The sequence below is a fragment of the Geotrypetes seraphini genome, chromosome 4, assembly GCF_902459505.1.
Source record: "Geotrypetes seraphini chromosome 4, aGeoSer1.1, whole genome shotgun sequence".
Taxonomy (NCBI): Eukaryota; Metazoa; Chordata; class Amphibia; order Gymnophiona; family Dermophiidae; genus Geotrypetes; species Geotrypetes seraphini.
The window spans coordinates 118,996,403-119,011,795 of record NC_047087.1 but is presented as its reverse complement, the minus strand read 5'-3'; the positions used below and the strand labels follow the sequence as shown (position 1 = coordinate 119,011,795).

The following is a 15,393-nucleotide window of genomic DNA, read 5'->3' as shown; positions in this document are numbered from 1 at the left end:
TAGCTTTTTACCTCTATATTTTGCCTGGCTTGTACCATCAGTCTTTTCCAAGGTTCCAGGCCTCGGCTTTTCAGGAGGATATTTTGGTAATGCTCTTGTGCTTTCCTCTGAAGCTGCTGCTGCCATTCTAATCGTTTCTGCTTCTCCATCTCTTTCTGGGATTTGGAGAAAAGAAAGGAGGAGAAATGTTAGTTTACCTATGGTTCTGTAATATCCTCTGAGGGAAGTGGCAGGCAAAATGATATTTCCTCTTCAACTATTCTTTTACCTTCTACATCTGGAGTTTCTTTTTTTAACTTTAAAATATGGCCCAGAACCCAAGGTGAGAGGAGTTAGGAGTCAAAAGCACTCTCAAAGAGGTGGGCTTTGAACTGGGCTTTGAACACTGTCAGAGACGGAGCCCACCATAGGGATTTGGGCAGCTTATTCCAAGCATATGTTTTTAAAACCATTCTTAAATTGGATTTGTATGTAACTCGGATCCTAGTATTCTTCCCACCTTCTCCACCTCCTTGAGGCCTCTCTTTCATCCCTTTATATCTATCCCATTGTTCCCCCTCCACCACCACATCCAACTTTTCTCCCTCATCTCTCTCTTCCCCATGCATCTCTACCTTACTCCTCTCCCACTACCATGTACAGTAATTCTTTCTCCCTCCCTATCCTCAACAATTCTCCTCTTTCTTCATCTCCCCATGTGCACCATTTCTTTTTCTCTTACTCAGACACCCAATTCTCCCTTTCTATTCCCTCCCCCATCTTTACATCTTTTTCTCTCACTCCCTCCATTCTTCCATCCTATGGCCCAAGTTCATGCTCCCTTCCCTCCCTCCATTCTATGTCCCAAGTTCATGCCTCCTTCCATCCTTTGTCCAAAGTTTGTGCTCCCTCCCAAGTCCCAGCTTGTCCCTCTCCCTCCTGAGTTCCAACATGCACCTCTCCCTCCCTCTCTCCCTCCATTCTGTGTGCCAAGTAAGTGCCTCCCTCCCGTGGGTGTTTACCTTCTTCTGGAAGGCTCCCTTTCAGCCACAGTCATTTCTTGTCACAAAGCCGCGAGCAGCGGCTCCTATGTGCGTCCCATGGCTGAGTCAGAAGCCTTCCCTCTCATGTCGGAGCTTCCTCCGACATCAGAGGGAAGGCTTCTGCCTCAGCCATGCATAGGAGCCACTGCCTGTGGCTTTGTGAAAACACTGTGGCTGGAAGGAGGAGGGAGCCAGCCAGAAGAAGGTAAACACCCGCAGGAGGGAGGCACGTATTTGGGAAACACAATGGATAGAGGGAAGGAGAGATAGGTGCACTGGGACACGGAAGGGAGAGAGGGGCATGTTGGAACTTGGAAAGGAGGGAGAGTGTGCGGTGTGTTGGAACACCAAAGATTGGACGTTCGTAAAATGTGGACTACTTGTATTTATGCACCTTCAAGCCACGTAAAATTAGATGGCCCCTTATAGAATTATCTCCATAGTGACTTGTTCAGAGACACAAAGAAAGATGGATCAGCAGGATCTGAACTCTGAAAAAGTCCTTAACCCCTATTTGTCCTGTTTTGTTTTATTTATTTATTTAACAGACCTCTATCCTGTCTAAAACCTAAGTGGGTTACAAAATATATACATAAAATATAGTAAAATCAGATTACATAAAATAACAAACAATAATCTAGCATAAAATTTATTCATCCAGCGACTATCATTCCTCATTAAACAGCACTCTTAATCTATTAAAAAAAAAAAACTTCCACAAATAATGATGTTTTTCAAAGCTTCTTAAAGCACTGTATGTTATCCACCATCCTGAATTATATAGGTAAGTTGTTCTATAAAATCACCCCAGCTATAGAAATGGCTTTTGTTCTGGTATCGTTAGAAAATGCACAATGTCTAGTGGATAAAGACAGCGCAGCTCAGGCTTGGATTTAATTACAAAATGCAATTGAAAACAGGAGTTAAAAGCCTCAGACTGGGGCCTTCCCACCGCCACAAGAGGTTAAAGGTCATTTTGTTCTAGTATCAACATACTGTAATTAGATTGTAAGCTTTATTGAACAGGGATTGTCTCTTACTTGTTTAATGTACAGCACTGCGTACGTCTAGCAGTGCTATAGAAATGATAAGAAGTAGTAGTAGTAGTAGTAGTAGCAGCAGCCATAGGCCACCAGCAGCAGTTCCTACATGGTGCTGGCAGCTGATCTGGAAGCCTTCCCTCTGACGTGTTTGCATTTTGCATCAGAGGAAAGGCTTTCGGGTCAGCTGCTGGCAGTGTGTAGGAACTGCTGCCGGTGACCTGAAGGAAATAGAAATGCTGTTCGGGCTGGGGGTGGGAAGGGAGGGAAAGAGAGAGGCTGCACAGGCTGGGGGGAAGGGAGGGAAAGAGAGAGGCTGCTGCACAGGCTGGTTGGGGGGGAGTGAAGGGAGGGAAAGAGAGAGGCTGCTGCACAGACTGGGGGAGTACAGGGAAAGAGAGAGGCCCACCCAAAATTGGCTATCTTGATATGCAACTGGTGAGACCTTTTTACTTACTTGTTGCTGTAGTCTCTTCTCCTCCCGTTTTCTCTCAATTTGGGCCGCCTTCTTTGCAGCCTCCTGCCTTTGACATTCCTCTTCTTCTGCTTTTAGTTGAGCCTTGAGAAGAAGAGAGAAGGCAGCAGAATATTCAGTTTAATCAAGACATGTTTGGAATGGGCTTCTTCATGGCCATAGACAGCACTGCATGGATAGGAGTGCAAAATTGACCTTGCTCTTTGTTTTTTACAATGAAATTAAATCAGAAGCAGCAGTTACAAGATATCACTTTGCTGCTGATTGCCTAACTTCTAAGATAAATTCCATAACAATTTTGTTTTTTATAGCTTCTAGATTAGATTAGATATCTTGTTTAGACGCTACAGAATGGCTAGAGAAGACGCATATCAATCTAAAAAGAAACACAGCATAAACCCACATTATTAGGGTTACCATATTTCCTAAGACAAAAAAAAGAGGACACAAAAAAACAGAAATGGTTGCTACCTTTGCAGTAACTGAATTACAGTACAGTTTAGATAATGTACTTTTCAGAAACTTCTGGATTTGAGTTTGATTGAGTCTGAACCCAAGTGTACTTATCAGAAGAAAGGATATGCCTAGGGTTACCATATTTGTGAAGACAAAAATGAGAACACATGACCTCGCCCACACCCCACCCATCTCCTTGGTCCCCCTTCCTATCCTCTGTACCCTTTTAGTGCTTCTCTCTTGCCTCCCCCTTCCTCCACAGGTGCTTCTTTCTTTCTCCTTCCAACCTTCCTTTCCTGTGAGTGCTTTTCTCTTTCTCGTTCCAATCTCCCACCATCACCACCACCACAGGTTCCGCCTCTTTCCTTCCAACATCCCCTCCTGCTGTTTGTGTCTCTCCCCTCCCATCCAGCACTATCCTACGCCACGCTCTTTTCTCCAGCACTCTCCTTTCCATAATGCTTCTCCAGCCCTCCTCCCTCCCTCCATGCTGTTTCTCTCTCCCTCCATCTATGCTGTTTCTCCAGTTCCTTCCCTCCCTCCATGCTGTTTCTCTAGCCCACCTCCCTCCCTTTATGCTGTTTCTCTAGTCTCCCTCCCCTTCCTTCCTTCAACACTGCTTCACCTCATGACCTCTCTAACTCCCGACTCCCCAATCTCTCCTCCCTGGGTCCGCCCACTGTAATTGAATCTTCGGGCAGCCAGTAGCAGCAGCGAGGTAAGCCTGTGGGCGTGTGGGAGGGAGGGATATTTGATCTGAACTTATCTCTGATAGAATATTAAGTGATGTTAAAGTATAAAATGATTGTATCTTATATTACACTTATTGTAAGTTTTAAAATGAATAAAGATTAAAAAAAAAAAAAAGAGCAAGGAACAAACATTACATTTCTTGTTAAACTTGGCAAGAGTGGAAGTGAAATCAGGGACATGAGGCAGTGGCATACCTAGCATATGTGACACCCGGGGCCCATCATTTTTTGGCACCCCCCCCCCCTTGTGTACAAAAAACATGATTTTTAGTAACAAGCCACATGTCACACATGAGTACCTAGGAAAAGGCAGCATCTTACATACTGCAGTGAGCAGTACAACATCAATACACCCATTGTAAAACTAAACAAGCCAGACTAGTACAGATCAATCCTACACTGTCAATCCTAACAGAAAACCATGTCTTTCGAACACACAGAAAACACCTTTGCCTAGTATGGAATATGTCATCACAAACTAACCCCTCCCCCTTTTACAAAACTGTAGTGTGAATTTTAGCCACGGTGGTAAAAGCTCCAACACTCATAGAATTCTGAGCATCAGAGCTGCTACCACCACGGCTGGCGCTAAAAAACGCTCCACAGTTTTGTAAAAGGGGGGATAAAATAGAAATACATAGACAAAGGTTAAATTGAACCAGCAAGAAGCTGGACTCTGCATACAATGCAACACCACAGAAACTGACACAGGTCTCCTAAAGCAATAAATAAATAGAAAATTTTTGTTCTACCTTTGTCTTCTCTGGTTTCTGCTTTTCTCATCTTCTTGTTACTCTCTTCCTTCCATCCACTGTCCCTCTTCTCTCTGCATCTTCCATTTGCTCTGTTACAGTGCCTCTCCCTTTCTCCCTCCTTCCAAATTGGTCTGGCACCCATCTTCTTCCCTCCGCTCCTCCCATAGTCTGGCATCTCTGTCTTCTTCCCTGCCAGCGTCTTCTCCCAACTCTCTCTTCCCCATTTTCCTGCAGCATCTTCTCCCCACTCTTTGTTCCTCATTTCCCTTAAGCATCTTCTCCCCACTCTCTGTTCCCCATTTCCATTCAGCATCTTCTTCCCACTCTGTCTTCCCCATGTGATTTCAGCATCCTTCTCCCCCCTCTGTTTTACCCTGTTTTCCTCTCCACCCCACCTTTTCTTCCTTTCTCCCTCCCTGCCCCTTACCTTCGTAGCGCTTTCTCCCCCCCCCAGACCGGACAACAGGCCCGGTCCGACAAACCTCCTTGCCCTGTGGCCGGCGATGTCTAAACTGCCTTCTTACAGCAGCCGGAGCGTTGTAGTTGCATATGGCTGCTGTAAAGGTTGTCTCTGATGCAATTTCTGGTTGCATCAGAGATGACCTTTACGGCAGAAACACACAACTTCAATGCTCTAGCTCAGGGGTACCCACACTTTTTGGGCTTGTGAGCTACATTTAAAATGACCAAGTCAAAATGATCTATCAACAATAAAATTAAAAAAAAAACCTCAATCTAATAGCTCTCTCTGGATAGCCCCTATTTATCAATCTTTCAGAAAGTAACTGTGCCTGATTCTTATATTCCTCCAAAGTGGAACATACTCTCCGGATCCGAAAGAATTGACTTATTGGAGGAATATAAGAATCAGGCCCAGTTACTTTCTGAAAGATTGATAAATAGGGGCTATCCAGAGAGAGCTATTAGATTGGGGTACTTACGAGCTAGATTTGCCCAAAGGGAACTTCTCTTACAGGGATATGGGACAGTAAATGAGAGAGAAGATCAGGTCCTTACCTGTGTATTGCCCTTCTCGAAAGTAACTAAGATGGTGGTAGATCTTATGAGACAACATTGGCATATAATCCAGATGCATGATTCGCTCCGGGAATTCCCATGGATAGCGTACTCTAGGGGTCAAACCCTTAGGCAGAGATGTAGTTTTCAAAAATACGGTGTTAGGTCTAAACAACTAAGGGGGCAGCACAACCATTGCGGGAAGTGTCAATGGTGCTCTTCCACGATACAAGGAGAACAGTGGAAGGCACCGGGTAAAAACATTACACTATGAGCTAAGGTGGATACCGATTGTAACTCTGAAGATGTGGTTTATATAATACTTTGCCCGTGCGACCTTATATATGTGGGACGGACCAACAGGAAAATAAGAACTAGACTCACAGAACATAAATCACGTATTGTAAATCAGGTCATGCAGGCACCCTTAGTGCAACATTGGATCACACAGGGGCATGTTGTGGATGATATCAGATGGCGGGTCATTAGTAGGATAATGGGAAGGGACGGAGGGAAAGATCAAAAAAGATTAAACTGGAGTGAGCAGAGATATATTTATTTATTGGATACGGTAACACCTAGAGGATTGAATGGGGAAATCGAGTGGATGACATTGATAGGTTAATACTATAGCCAATGAGGACAAAGGGGGAGGGAACGGTGTAAGCAGTTGAATGGGAGGAGTATAAAGATGCCGGGGTTAGGGCTGCCGCCGTCTTCTCTTACATTTTGGAGTCGGATGACGACAGAACACTCGGTGAGTTATTTTGTAACAACTTTGAAATGAGTAGGACAAGTAGCTGTGTATGAAGGGGTTTTCACAGCACTTTTCCTTATATTGTTTTATTACAGGGGGACCCTTGATAAAGCATTTCATGCGAAACATGTTGGGTCAGACTCCTGAGTTTTTGTCTGTGATTCAAGTTGAATAACACAAGCTAAGTAACATAACAAACGGACAAATGTATAAACACCAGCACTTTATATTTATTGCATAATTTATTGAAGTATTTATTTTGAATGATAACACAATATAGTAGAATATTATAAAACAAGGACGGCCAATGATGAAGCGCCACATAAACCTTCCTGCAATGAGATAACATTTTGCGGTGGAGTAGTGGGGCTGAGGCTTCCTTATAAAAGCAGACTACTATATATAGTCCAGGTTGCAGCACATTTCTATAGAAAGTTAAAGCTTTATGCATTAAGCAAAACTTTATTGGTAACTAGTGATGTTCTTTTAGGAGTGATGATACATGATCAAACCGACCCTAGGGCACCTAGGAAGTTGGTGAGGAGTCTTATTGTAGTCTTTTGAATTGTTTGTAGATTTTTTTTTTTATCCCAATCTCCTATTCCTTTTTGTTATCCACTCCCCATTTCTACATTTCTACCCTTTGTACTCTTCCTCCTCTCACTTGTAAACCACTTAGATTTTAAATTTTAAATTTTATATTTGCGGTATATCAAATAAATTAAACTAAACTTATCTCCTTCACAACCTCCCAAGGCCTCTCCCACATCATTCCATCAAGTTCAGCATCCCCCCTCTATCTTTGTAGCCAAGCATCTCGCCCCCTCTCTCTCCCTTCACAGCCCAGCATTTCCTCTCTTTTTACTCCCACTCTTGTAGTTCATCTTTCTTCTCTCTCCTTCTCTACCTTCCACTCATGGAAAAACATCTTCCCTCTTTCTCCCTGCATTTGTAGCCTAGTATATCTGTCCCCTCTTCCTTCTCCCTTTCCCTCTCTCTTCTCCTTCCCCCTTAATGAGCATCCTCTATCATTTTTGTCTCCGCCAAATAGTCAGCATCTCACCACTCTTTTCCCCAGTTTGCATCTTCTCCTTTCTCTCCCATTCTTCTCTTTCCCCCATTGTCAGAATCTTCGCACTCTCCCACATCATAACAGAATCCTTCTGTCTCTTCCCTTGTCTTTATTTTCTCCTATGCTCCCTATCCAATAGTTCTCCTTCTCTCCCGCCCCCAACTTGTCCAACATCTATCTCCCCCCTCTTCCTTACTGTCCTCCCCCCCTCATGGTTTAGAATCTCTCCCTATCTTCTCTTCAGCCAGCGATATGGCATCATCTCTTGTCTCTCAATGCCCCCACCCTTCATGTAACTTTAAAACTTGTTTCTCTTGTACAGGTTACCAGCAGCAAGCAGCAATTCACACATGCTGTTCATGGTCAGACACAAAGCCTTCTCTCTGATACATTCTGCCTATGTGAAAACAGGAAGCTGTATCAGAGGGAAGGCTTTGGAGATGGTCATGAATAGCATGTGTTAATTGTTGCTCACTGACAATGACCTCTAAAAAAGAAGACAAGGTTTAAAACAGGGGTGTCCAACCTGCGGCCCAAGAGCCGCATGTGGCCCCGTGAAGTATTTTGTGCAGCCCCGGTCGAGGGCAATGCAGTGTTTTCCACTGCTGCCCCCGGGTGTTTACCATCTTGCCGGCTCCCTCTTCTGTCTTGCTGCAGCATTTGCACGTTTGTGTGGCCCCAGAAACATTTCTTTCAGCCAATGCGACCCAGGGAAGCCAAGAGGTTGGACACCCCTGGTTTAAAAGGTACACTAGGGAGATCACGTGATACACTGAGCCAAGGCAGAAGCAGGCTGCCTGAGCTCCCGGGCCCCGAGTCCTGAAGCACCCTGTTACTAGCCTTTGGAGGTGAGCCGGGAGACAGCGCTTTGCAGCGCTTGCTGTGCACAATATATGTACAGATTTCTGTCCTCTCCTGTGTCGCCGATGTCCACCCGCATTCAAAAAAAGGATCGGGACCGCCCACAGCAAGGCGTTGACAAAATGGCACCGGTCACCTCCACAGCCGCGATTCAGCAAATAGCGCCGGAGGCGCTGACGGCCCTTACTCAAGCAGTAACAGTGGCAATGCAGCCCAGCATAGAAAAACTTTCTGAACAGCTCCAAAAGCTTGAAAATCTACTTATGGAGACTACTAGCCGCACCACAGCGCTGGAGACTCGGGTTTCCAGCATCGAGGATACACAGCAGACACATGACACCACGTTACAGGAACTGCAAGCGCTGACTCAAAAACAAGCAGAAAGACTGGATGATCTTGAAAATAGATCCAGAAGATCTAACTTACGTTTTTTGGGGGATTCCGGAAACAGTACCCAGTCCTAAGCTCCTGCAGGTGCTGGAGGCCTGGCTGACCAGTTCCTTTCCCTTGAAGGAGGGCCTGGGGCCTATTCGACTGGAGAGAGCACACCGACTAGGCCGAGAACAAGCAAGAGAGGCGAGGCCTCGCATGGTAATAGCCAAACTTTTAAACTATAACTATAAAGTGGAAATCTTGCGCAAATATAAACAACTTCGGGAGACTTTAGCATTTGAGGAGTCTGAGGTGCGCATTTTCCAGGACTACTCTGTGGCCCTAACGGAGCGCAGAAAGCAATTCTACCCACTTTGCTCCTCTTTGGCTGAAAAAAAATACACTTTCTCTTTTTATATCCAGCCACTTTGAAAATTTACCATCAGGGACGCTGGCAGGTATTTGAGGCCGCGGCTGAGGCGGCCCTTTATGTGAACACTCAGGTGTTGTCCTAGATGGACCTTACATGAAAGAGCACATGATGTGCTTCCTTGTTTGTCACATGCTCCTGTGTGCCTGTGGCATTGTGGATGCACCGGGATCTCCTGGTTTGGGGGAAGCCTGGATCTCAGATAATATGGCTGTTACTTGCTATTCTGGTTTAAGTTTGTTTACAATTTTGTGTTTTTTCCTGTTCTAGTTCAGAAATTGATATACTGTATATTTGAGCTCATCCTAATGTTCATTTGCTCTGCAGACTGCTCTTATGACTATTGTATTTACTGTATGGGAACTCGGGGCCCGGAGTGGCATTGTTTTGTGATCTTTCACACCTTTGGGACCGCCTAGGGCAAACCTGAGGCTGTGACCACAACCATGCAATTGGGGAGAAGGTTGGGAAGGGGGGGGGTTTGGGGTTCCAGGGGGGGGAGTCCTTGGCCTACGTGGTTGCTGCTGGTATTCTTTCGATTATTGGGAAGGGTGGGATCAGACCCTGCTGCGAGACTCCTGCACCTGACATTTACCATGGTACTGGTGCTGCTCGGGCAGGTCCTGAGCGTCATGTGGCTGCCCTGGTATGGCTGGGAACCCGGGGTGGATTTTTTCCGCACTTAGCATTTTATATGTTTGTACTAGCTCCTTTTATACCTGCTGGCTAACACTTTGAGAATAGTATCCTGGAATGTTTCGGGCATTACCTCTCCCATAAAATGAACAAAAATTTTAACACAGCTCAAACAACATAAGGTCGACATAGCCTGTCTGCAAGAAACCTGACTTACAGACTTGAAACATCAGAAATTGATGAGGTCCTGGGTAGCCGCAGTGCATGCAGCATCTTCAACTCATAAGCGGGCAGGGGTGGCGATACTGATTAGTAAGACATTGCCTTACACTGCAAAAGTAGTAGCCTCGGACCCACAGGGCCGCTACCTCTTGCTGCAGTTGTCCGTAGGCACATATTCCTTTTACTTGATGAATGTATATGCACCTAATACCTATGACCATTCCTTCTTTGAGGGTCTAACTGCCATGCTTCTTGGGCGGGTTACTGATCCGGTATACATTGCAGGGGATTTCAATCAGGTGTTTGACCGGACTTGTGATCGTTCTCAGCCGGGACCTGGTGCGAGTATATCTCATACCAGAGGCCTGCCCTATCTTTGCGCCACTTTAGATCTGGTATGGAGAATTCTCCATACCACTGAACGGGATTACACACACTGCTCCAGAGCACATAACACACAATCTAGGATAGATTACATCCTTACCACGCGCAGAGCATTTCTGAATGTGGATGCAGCGGTAATAGGCCCGGCAGTGATTTCAGATCACGTGATGATCTGGCTAGATGTGAATGTGGGCTTCGGTTTACGCGGACCCGTATGTTGGCGCTTCCCTAGTTATCTATTTTCTGATGACCATTTCAAAACATACCTAACGACTAAATGGGGTGAATTCCTAGACTTTAATGGTCAGCATAGCAATGATCCAACACTGTTTTGGAGCACGGCTAAGGTGGTGCTCAGAGGAGATTGTATAGCTTATGTAATAGTGCGTAATCGCCGTTTGTCCCGGGGAATACTGCGGTTGGAAAAAGAACTAGCAAGCGCTAAGCGTCAGTATACCTTGTTCCCGACCCACCACGCTAGGGAACACTTAGCTTCCGTGGAAACGACCCTCAACTCCTATATACATGAGCGCACGGTGAAAATGCTCTTGTATGAAAAATTTTGCTACCATCGCTATGGAAATCGGGCAGGGAAGTTATTAGCCTGCTTGACTTCCCAGGTGCGGGGTCACCGTTATGTTTTGGGATTGAGGGATAGTACGGGCCAATTTCAACACACTACTGAACACATTGCACAAATTTTTCAGTCCCACTTCGGGAAGATATATGGGCGCTAGGACTCGGGAGCTGAACCCCTTATTAAGGACTATTTCAAGGATTCCGGTTTACAGCCGCTCTCTGACTCGGATGTTAGGTTTCTTAATGCACCCATCACCCCTAAAGAACTACATAAAGCTATCCACAATCAACGAAATTTTTCGGCTCCAGGGCTGGATGGCTTTACGGCAGAATTTTATAAACTGCTCTCAGGGCAGCTTAGTCCTTTTTTAAGGGACTATTACTCCCAGGTAATCCAGGATGAACATTTCCCTGGAGAAGCGAATGAGGCTTTAATCACGTTGATATTGAAGCCTGGCAAAGACAGTTCTGCTCCCGAGTCCTATCGCCCAATTTCTTTGCTGAATGTAGACATCAAAATTCTGTCCAAAATCTTAGCTGATAGATTAGCAACCCTTCTCCCCGATGTGATTGCATCCACACAAGTCGGCTTTGTACAGGGTAGACAAGCAGTACACAACGTACGTAAAGCATTGATAGCCTTAGCGCACACGCAATTCCATCACACTCCTATGCTTCTACTCAGTTTGGATGCGGCACAGGCGTTTGACCAGGTCAATTGGACGTACCTCTTTGAAGTGTTAAATTGTATGGGGATATCTGGCTGGTTCGCCTCGGCATTACGCACTTTATATTCCACTCCAACAGCAAGACGACTTGTCAATGACATTATTACTGACCCAATACCTATTGAGAGGGGAACTCGACAGGGCTGTCCCCTGTCACCCCTCTTATTTCTATTGTACCTCGAACCCTTTCTTCGCACAGTGTCTCAAGACCCCGACATAGTGGGTGTGGACTTCGGGACTCACTCACTCAAAGTGTTGGCCTTTGCAGATGACCTATTATTTTTGCTAACTGACCCCGCTCACTCTGTTCGATATTTATTGCAAGCGCTTGACAAATTCAAATTTTATTCGGGATTTATGTTGAACTACCAGAAATCTATGGCCCTAGCTAGCCCCATGACACTACAACAGACATGGAGCGGTCACTTCCCATTTATGTGGGCTCAGACTTCAATTCGCTATTTGGGGGTACAGATCCCCCGAGACCTTATGACCCTGTACACCAGCAATATCACCCCATTGCTCCAAGACACCTCACAACATCTACAGAATTGGTCCACTTTTCCCTTATCGGTGGCGGGCCGGGTAGCCCTTTTTAATATGGTGCTCTTTCCCAAATGGTTATATCGCTTTCAGGTTTTACCTCTGCTGCTGTCCCATGCCCATAACATTCGTTTAACGAAAGAGCTACAGCGTTTTCTATGGGGTGGTAAGCGACCACGTATGCCCTTGCTACGGATGTGTCTGCCCAGGGATAGGGGGGGCTATGGTTTATTAAATGTACGTTGATATGCTATGGCTTGTCAGATGAGACATATTAATGATTGGTTTAGAGGAACATCTGATTTTTCTGCTACACCACTGGAGTTATCTTTGCTGGCTCCGTTCCATGTGAGCTATTTTCTACATATGGCGGATCCAAGGATGCGTCCTTTGGTGTCTCACTACCCCATTTTTACGCCGGCCAGAAGGACATAGAGATGGGTCTGTAAAACAGCCAAATTGTCTTCTAGGGTGTCTTTATATTTGCCTATACAGGGCAATGGAGCTTTCCAGCCGGGCATGCAAAATGCCACCTTTCTTAGGTGGCAAGCACAAGGTCTACAATATCTTTTTCACCTGTTTTCGGAGGAAGCCTGGCCACATTTGCCGAGCTGCAACGAACTTTTGACCTACAGGCTAATGATCTCTTCGCCTATTACCAGATCCGTCACCATGTTCAGTCCTTCCCAGTGGCTGCCCTTACTGAAGTCTGCAGGGAGGCGCTTTCGGAACTCTTCAGCCTTTCAGCCCAACAGAGGATTCCTCTACGATTTCATATTGTGGGGATCCGGGATTGCCAACCAAGTACGAATCTGGATATATTAGCGACAGCGTGGGCTGAGGACTTGCATTGCCAGTTGACTGCTCAACAGTTACAACGGGTCCTGAAGAACATTCAGAAGGTGTCACCCAATATTACTCACTGGGAAATGCAATTGAAAATTGTTCTTAGACTTTACATTCCACCGGAACGTGCAGCCCGGATGGGGATTACTGCGTCGCATTCTTGCCCGAAATGCAATCAGGCTCACGCATCTTTGAGTCACATGTTTTGGGCCTGCCCCGCAATCCAACAGTTTTGGAGACATCTTGGCCTATATACCACATCGCTTTGGGGAAGGCGATGGCTTCCGCAACCGAGGGCGTTATTTGGATTTTATAATATAGCCTCGCCCAAACCCAGGGGAATGTCAGCATTTATCTCCAGAGCCCTTTTGATGGGAAAAAAAGCCATCCTCACCAACTGGCTCTCCCGTGATCCCCCGTCATATGCACAATGGAGGTCCCTAATGATAGTGCACGCAACACTGGAGAGACGCATGGTGGGAGACTTGACTCTTGGCCCGGGTCGCATGGTGGGAGCACTTCTGGCAGGACCTCACACCGCGTGCTCGCAGTAGACTTTTGAATCTTTAAGATTTTATTCCCACTCTCAGCTGTTGGACTGGCCATGGATTCTTGGGGAGGGGATGGGAGGGGAACTGATTATATTGTTGAAAATGTTATTTCCTGACTGGTACTACTGTTTGTATTTGCTTCTTACTGCTGGAATAATAAAAATCATTTAAACATAAAAGGTACACTAGATAGGAGGGGAGGTTGAGGGACAAGGGAAGATGCTGAATTATGGAGGTAGGGAAGTTGGATGTAGAAGAGAGACAGAAAGAAGCCAGACCTTGGGGAGGGGGGGGGAGTTAGCCAGGCAGAGAGAACACTGGGGGCAGCCATGACATTACCTGCTGAGTCTCAAGAAATGGGGGAGGACGCTGTTCCAGCAGAAATTAAACCCTGCACATTACCCACCCCTACTATTTACACACATACCCAATACTATCCACTCCAATTTCATTTTCAGACACAACTACTCTTTGTCTTCACCTTATAGTTTCAAGTTTTAATAAAATTTGATGGATCGCTTAATTGTAATACAAAGCGATGAACAAATCTAAAAACATGTAGTGCATTTCTCAGTACGGGGAGACATTATTAACATAAGTCAGACAATAAAACAAAACAGATCCAAAAGGAAAATGGGGGAGGAACTACAATATTTGACAGTAAAGGAGACAAATAGAGGTAAAATGACAGGGGGGAAAAGACTCTCCCTTCCCCCAGTGCTTTTACTCTATCATGTCTTTTAGCCTTCTAAACAGCATTCCCCCAATCTTTTTCACCCACACTCTCCCAATTTTTCCACAAAAAAGTGATTGATATTAGAACTCATATGGGACCATCCGTTCCCCCTTTTTCTGCATCTACCAACAATGATTCATCCTTCTTACCTCTCAGTTCTCTTTCTCAATTCAAAGTGCCCACGACTTCCCAACTATCCACCATTCTACACTCAATAAATTCTCCAAACAATATAATCGAAACCTTCCCTCCACACTTACTTAAAAATTTTTTCTCTTTTTTTGGACCTTACATAAGGGAGATGATTTCCAAATCTTTTTCTGAATGTCAAGTCCCAACATCGTGGAAAACTGCATTGGTTTTCCCTAAACTCAAACAATATAACACAGATCCCTCTTTACCTAATAACTACCGCCCAATTGCAAATCTGTCACTAATCTCTAAAGTTACTGAAAAAATTGTTCACACCCAACTATCCGAATATTTTGATCAAACACATGCCCTTCATCCGTATCAGACAGGCTTTCGCTCCTCACATTCCACCGAGCTATCATTACTAGGTCTCATCTCAACTATACATTACTTTCACGACCACTTAAAATCGGTCATACTAATCTCTCTCGACTTATCTGCGGCATTTGATACCATCGACCATTCTCTATTACTATCTAGACTGTCAGATTGTAACATCACAGGACACGCTCTCAACTGGTTCATATCCTACTTTCATCAGCGAAACTCCAAAGTCTATACAAAAAACCAAATCTCCTCTTCAGTAATTCAAAATTTCGGAGTCCCTCAGGGCTCCATTTTGTCTCCTCTATTATTCAATATCTTTCTATCCCCTCTTCTTTCTCTCGCACAATCACTAGGTTTCACTATTTTCGCCTACGCTGACGATATACAGTTGCTTTACCCGATTAACACCTCAAACCTTTCAGATATTACTGAGCTAAATGCCAAACTGGTTATCTTAAGCGATTGGCTCTTCTCTAACAAACTCTCACTCAACGTTAACAAATCTTGCGGTCTTCTTCTCCCCATTAAAAAATCTGAAACAATACCTGGTACAATTTACATTAAATCCACACCTTTACATATGGAGACTAAAATAAAACTATTAGGCGTCTTTCTAGATAGCGAACTTACTTTTCACGAT

At 45.0% G+C, this 15,393-nt stretch overlaps 1 protein-coding gene across 2 annotated transcripts in view; it reads right to left on the bottom strand.

Moving 5' to 3' along the window:
- The window catches only part of CCDC191 (coiled-coil domain containing 191), a 139,920-nt gene that overhangs the window by 16,645 nt on the left and 107,882 nt on the right, over positions 1 to 15,393 (bottom strand). For both annotated transcript variants that reach the window (XM_033942416.1, XM_033942417.1), the window contains exons 13-14: positions 2,520 to 2,621; positions 12 to 155 (exon numbers count right to left, since the gene is read on the bottom strand). In XM_033942416.1, the coding sequence (XP_033798307.1) occupies positions 12 to 155; positions 2,520 to 2,621 (246 nt within the window). The remainder of the gene's footprint in view (positions 1 to 11; positions 156 to 2,519; positions 2,622 to 15,393) is intronic.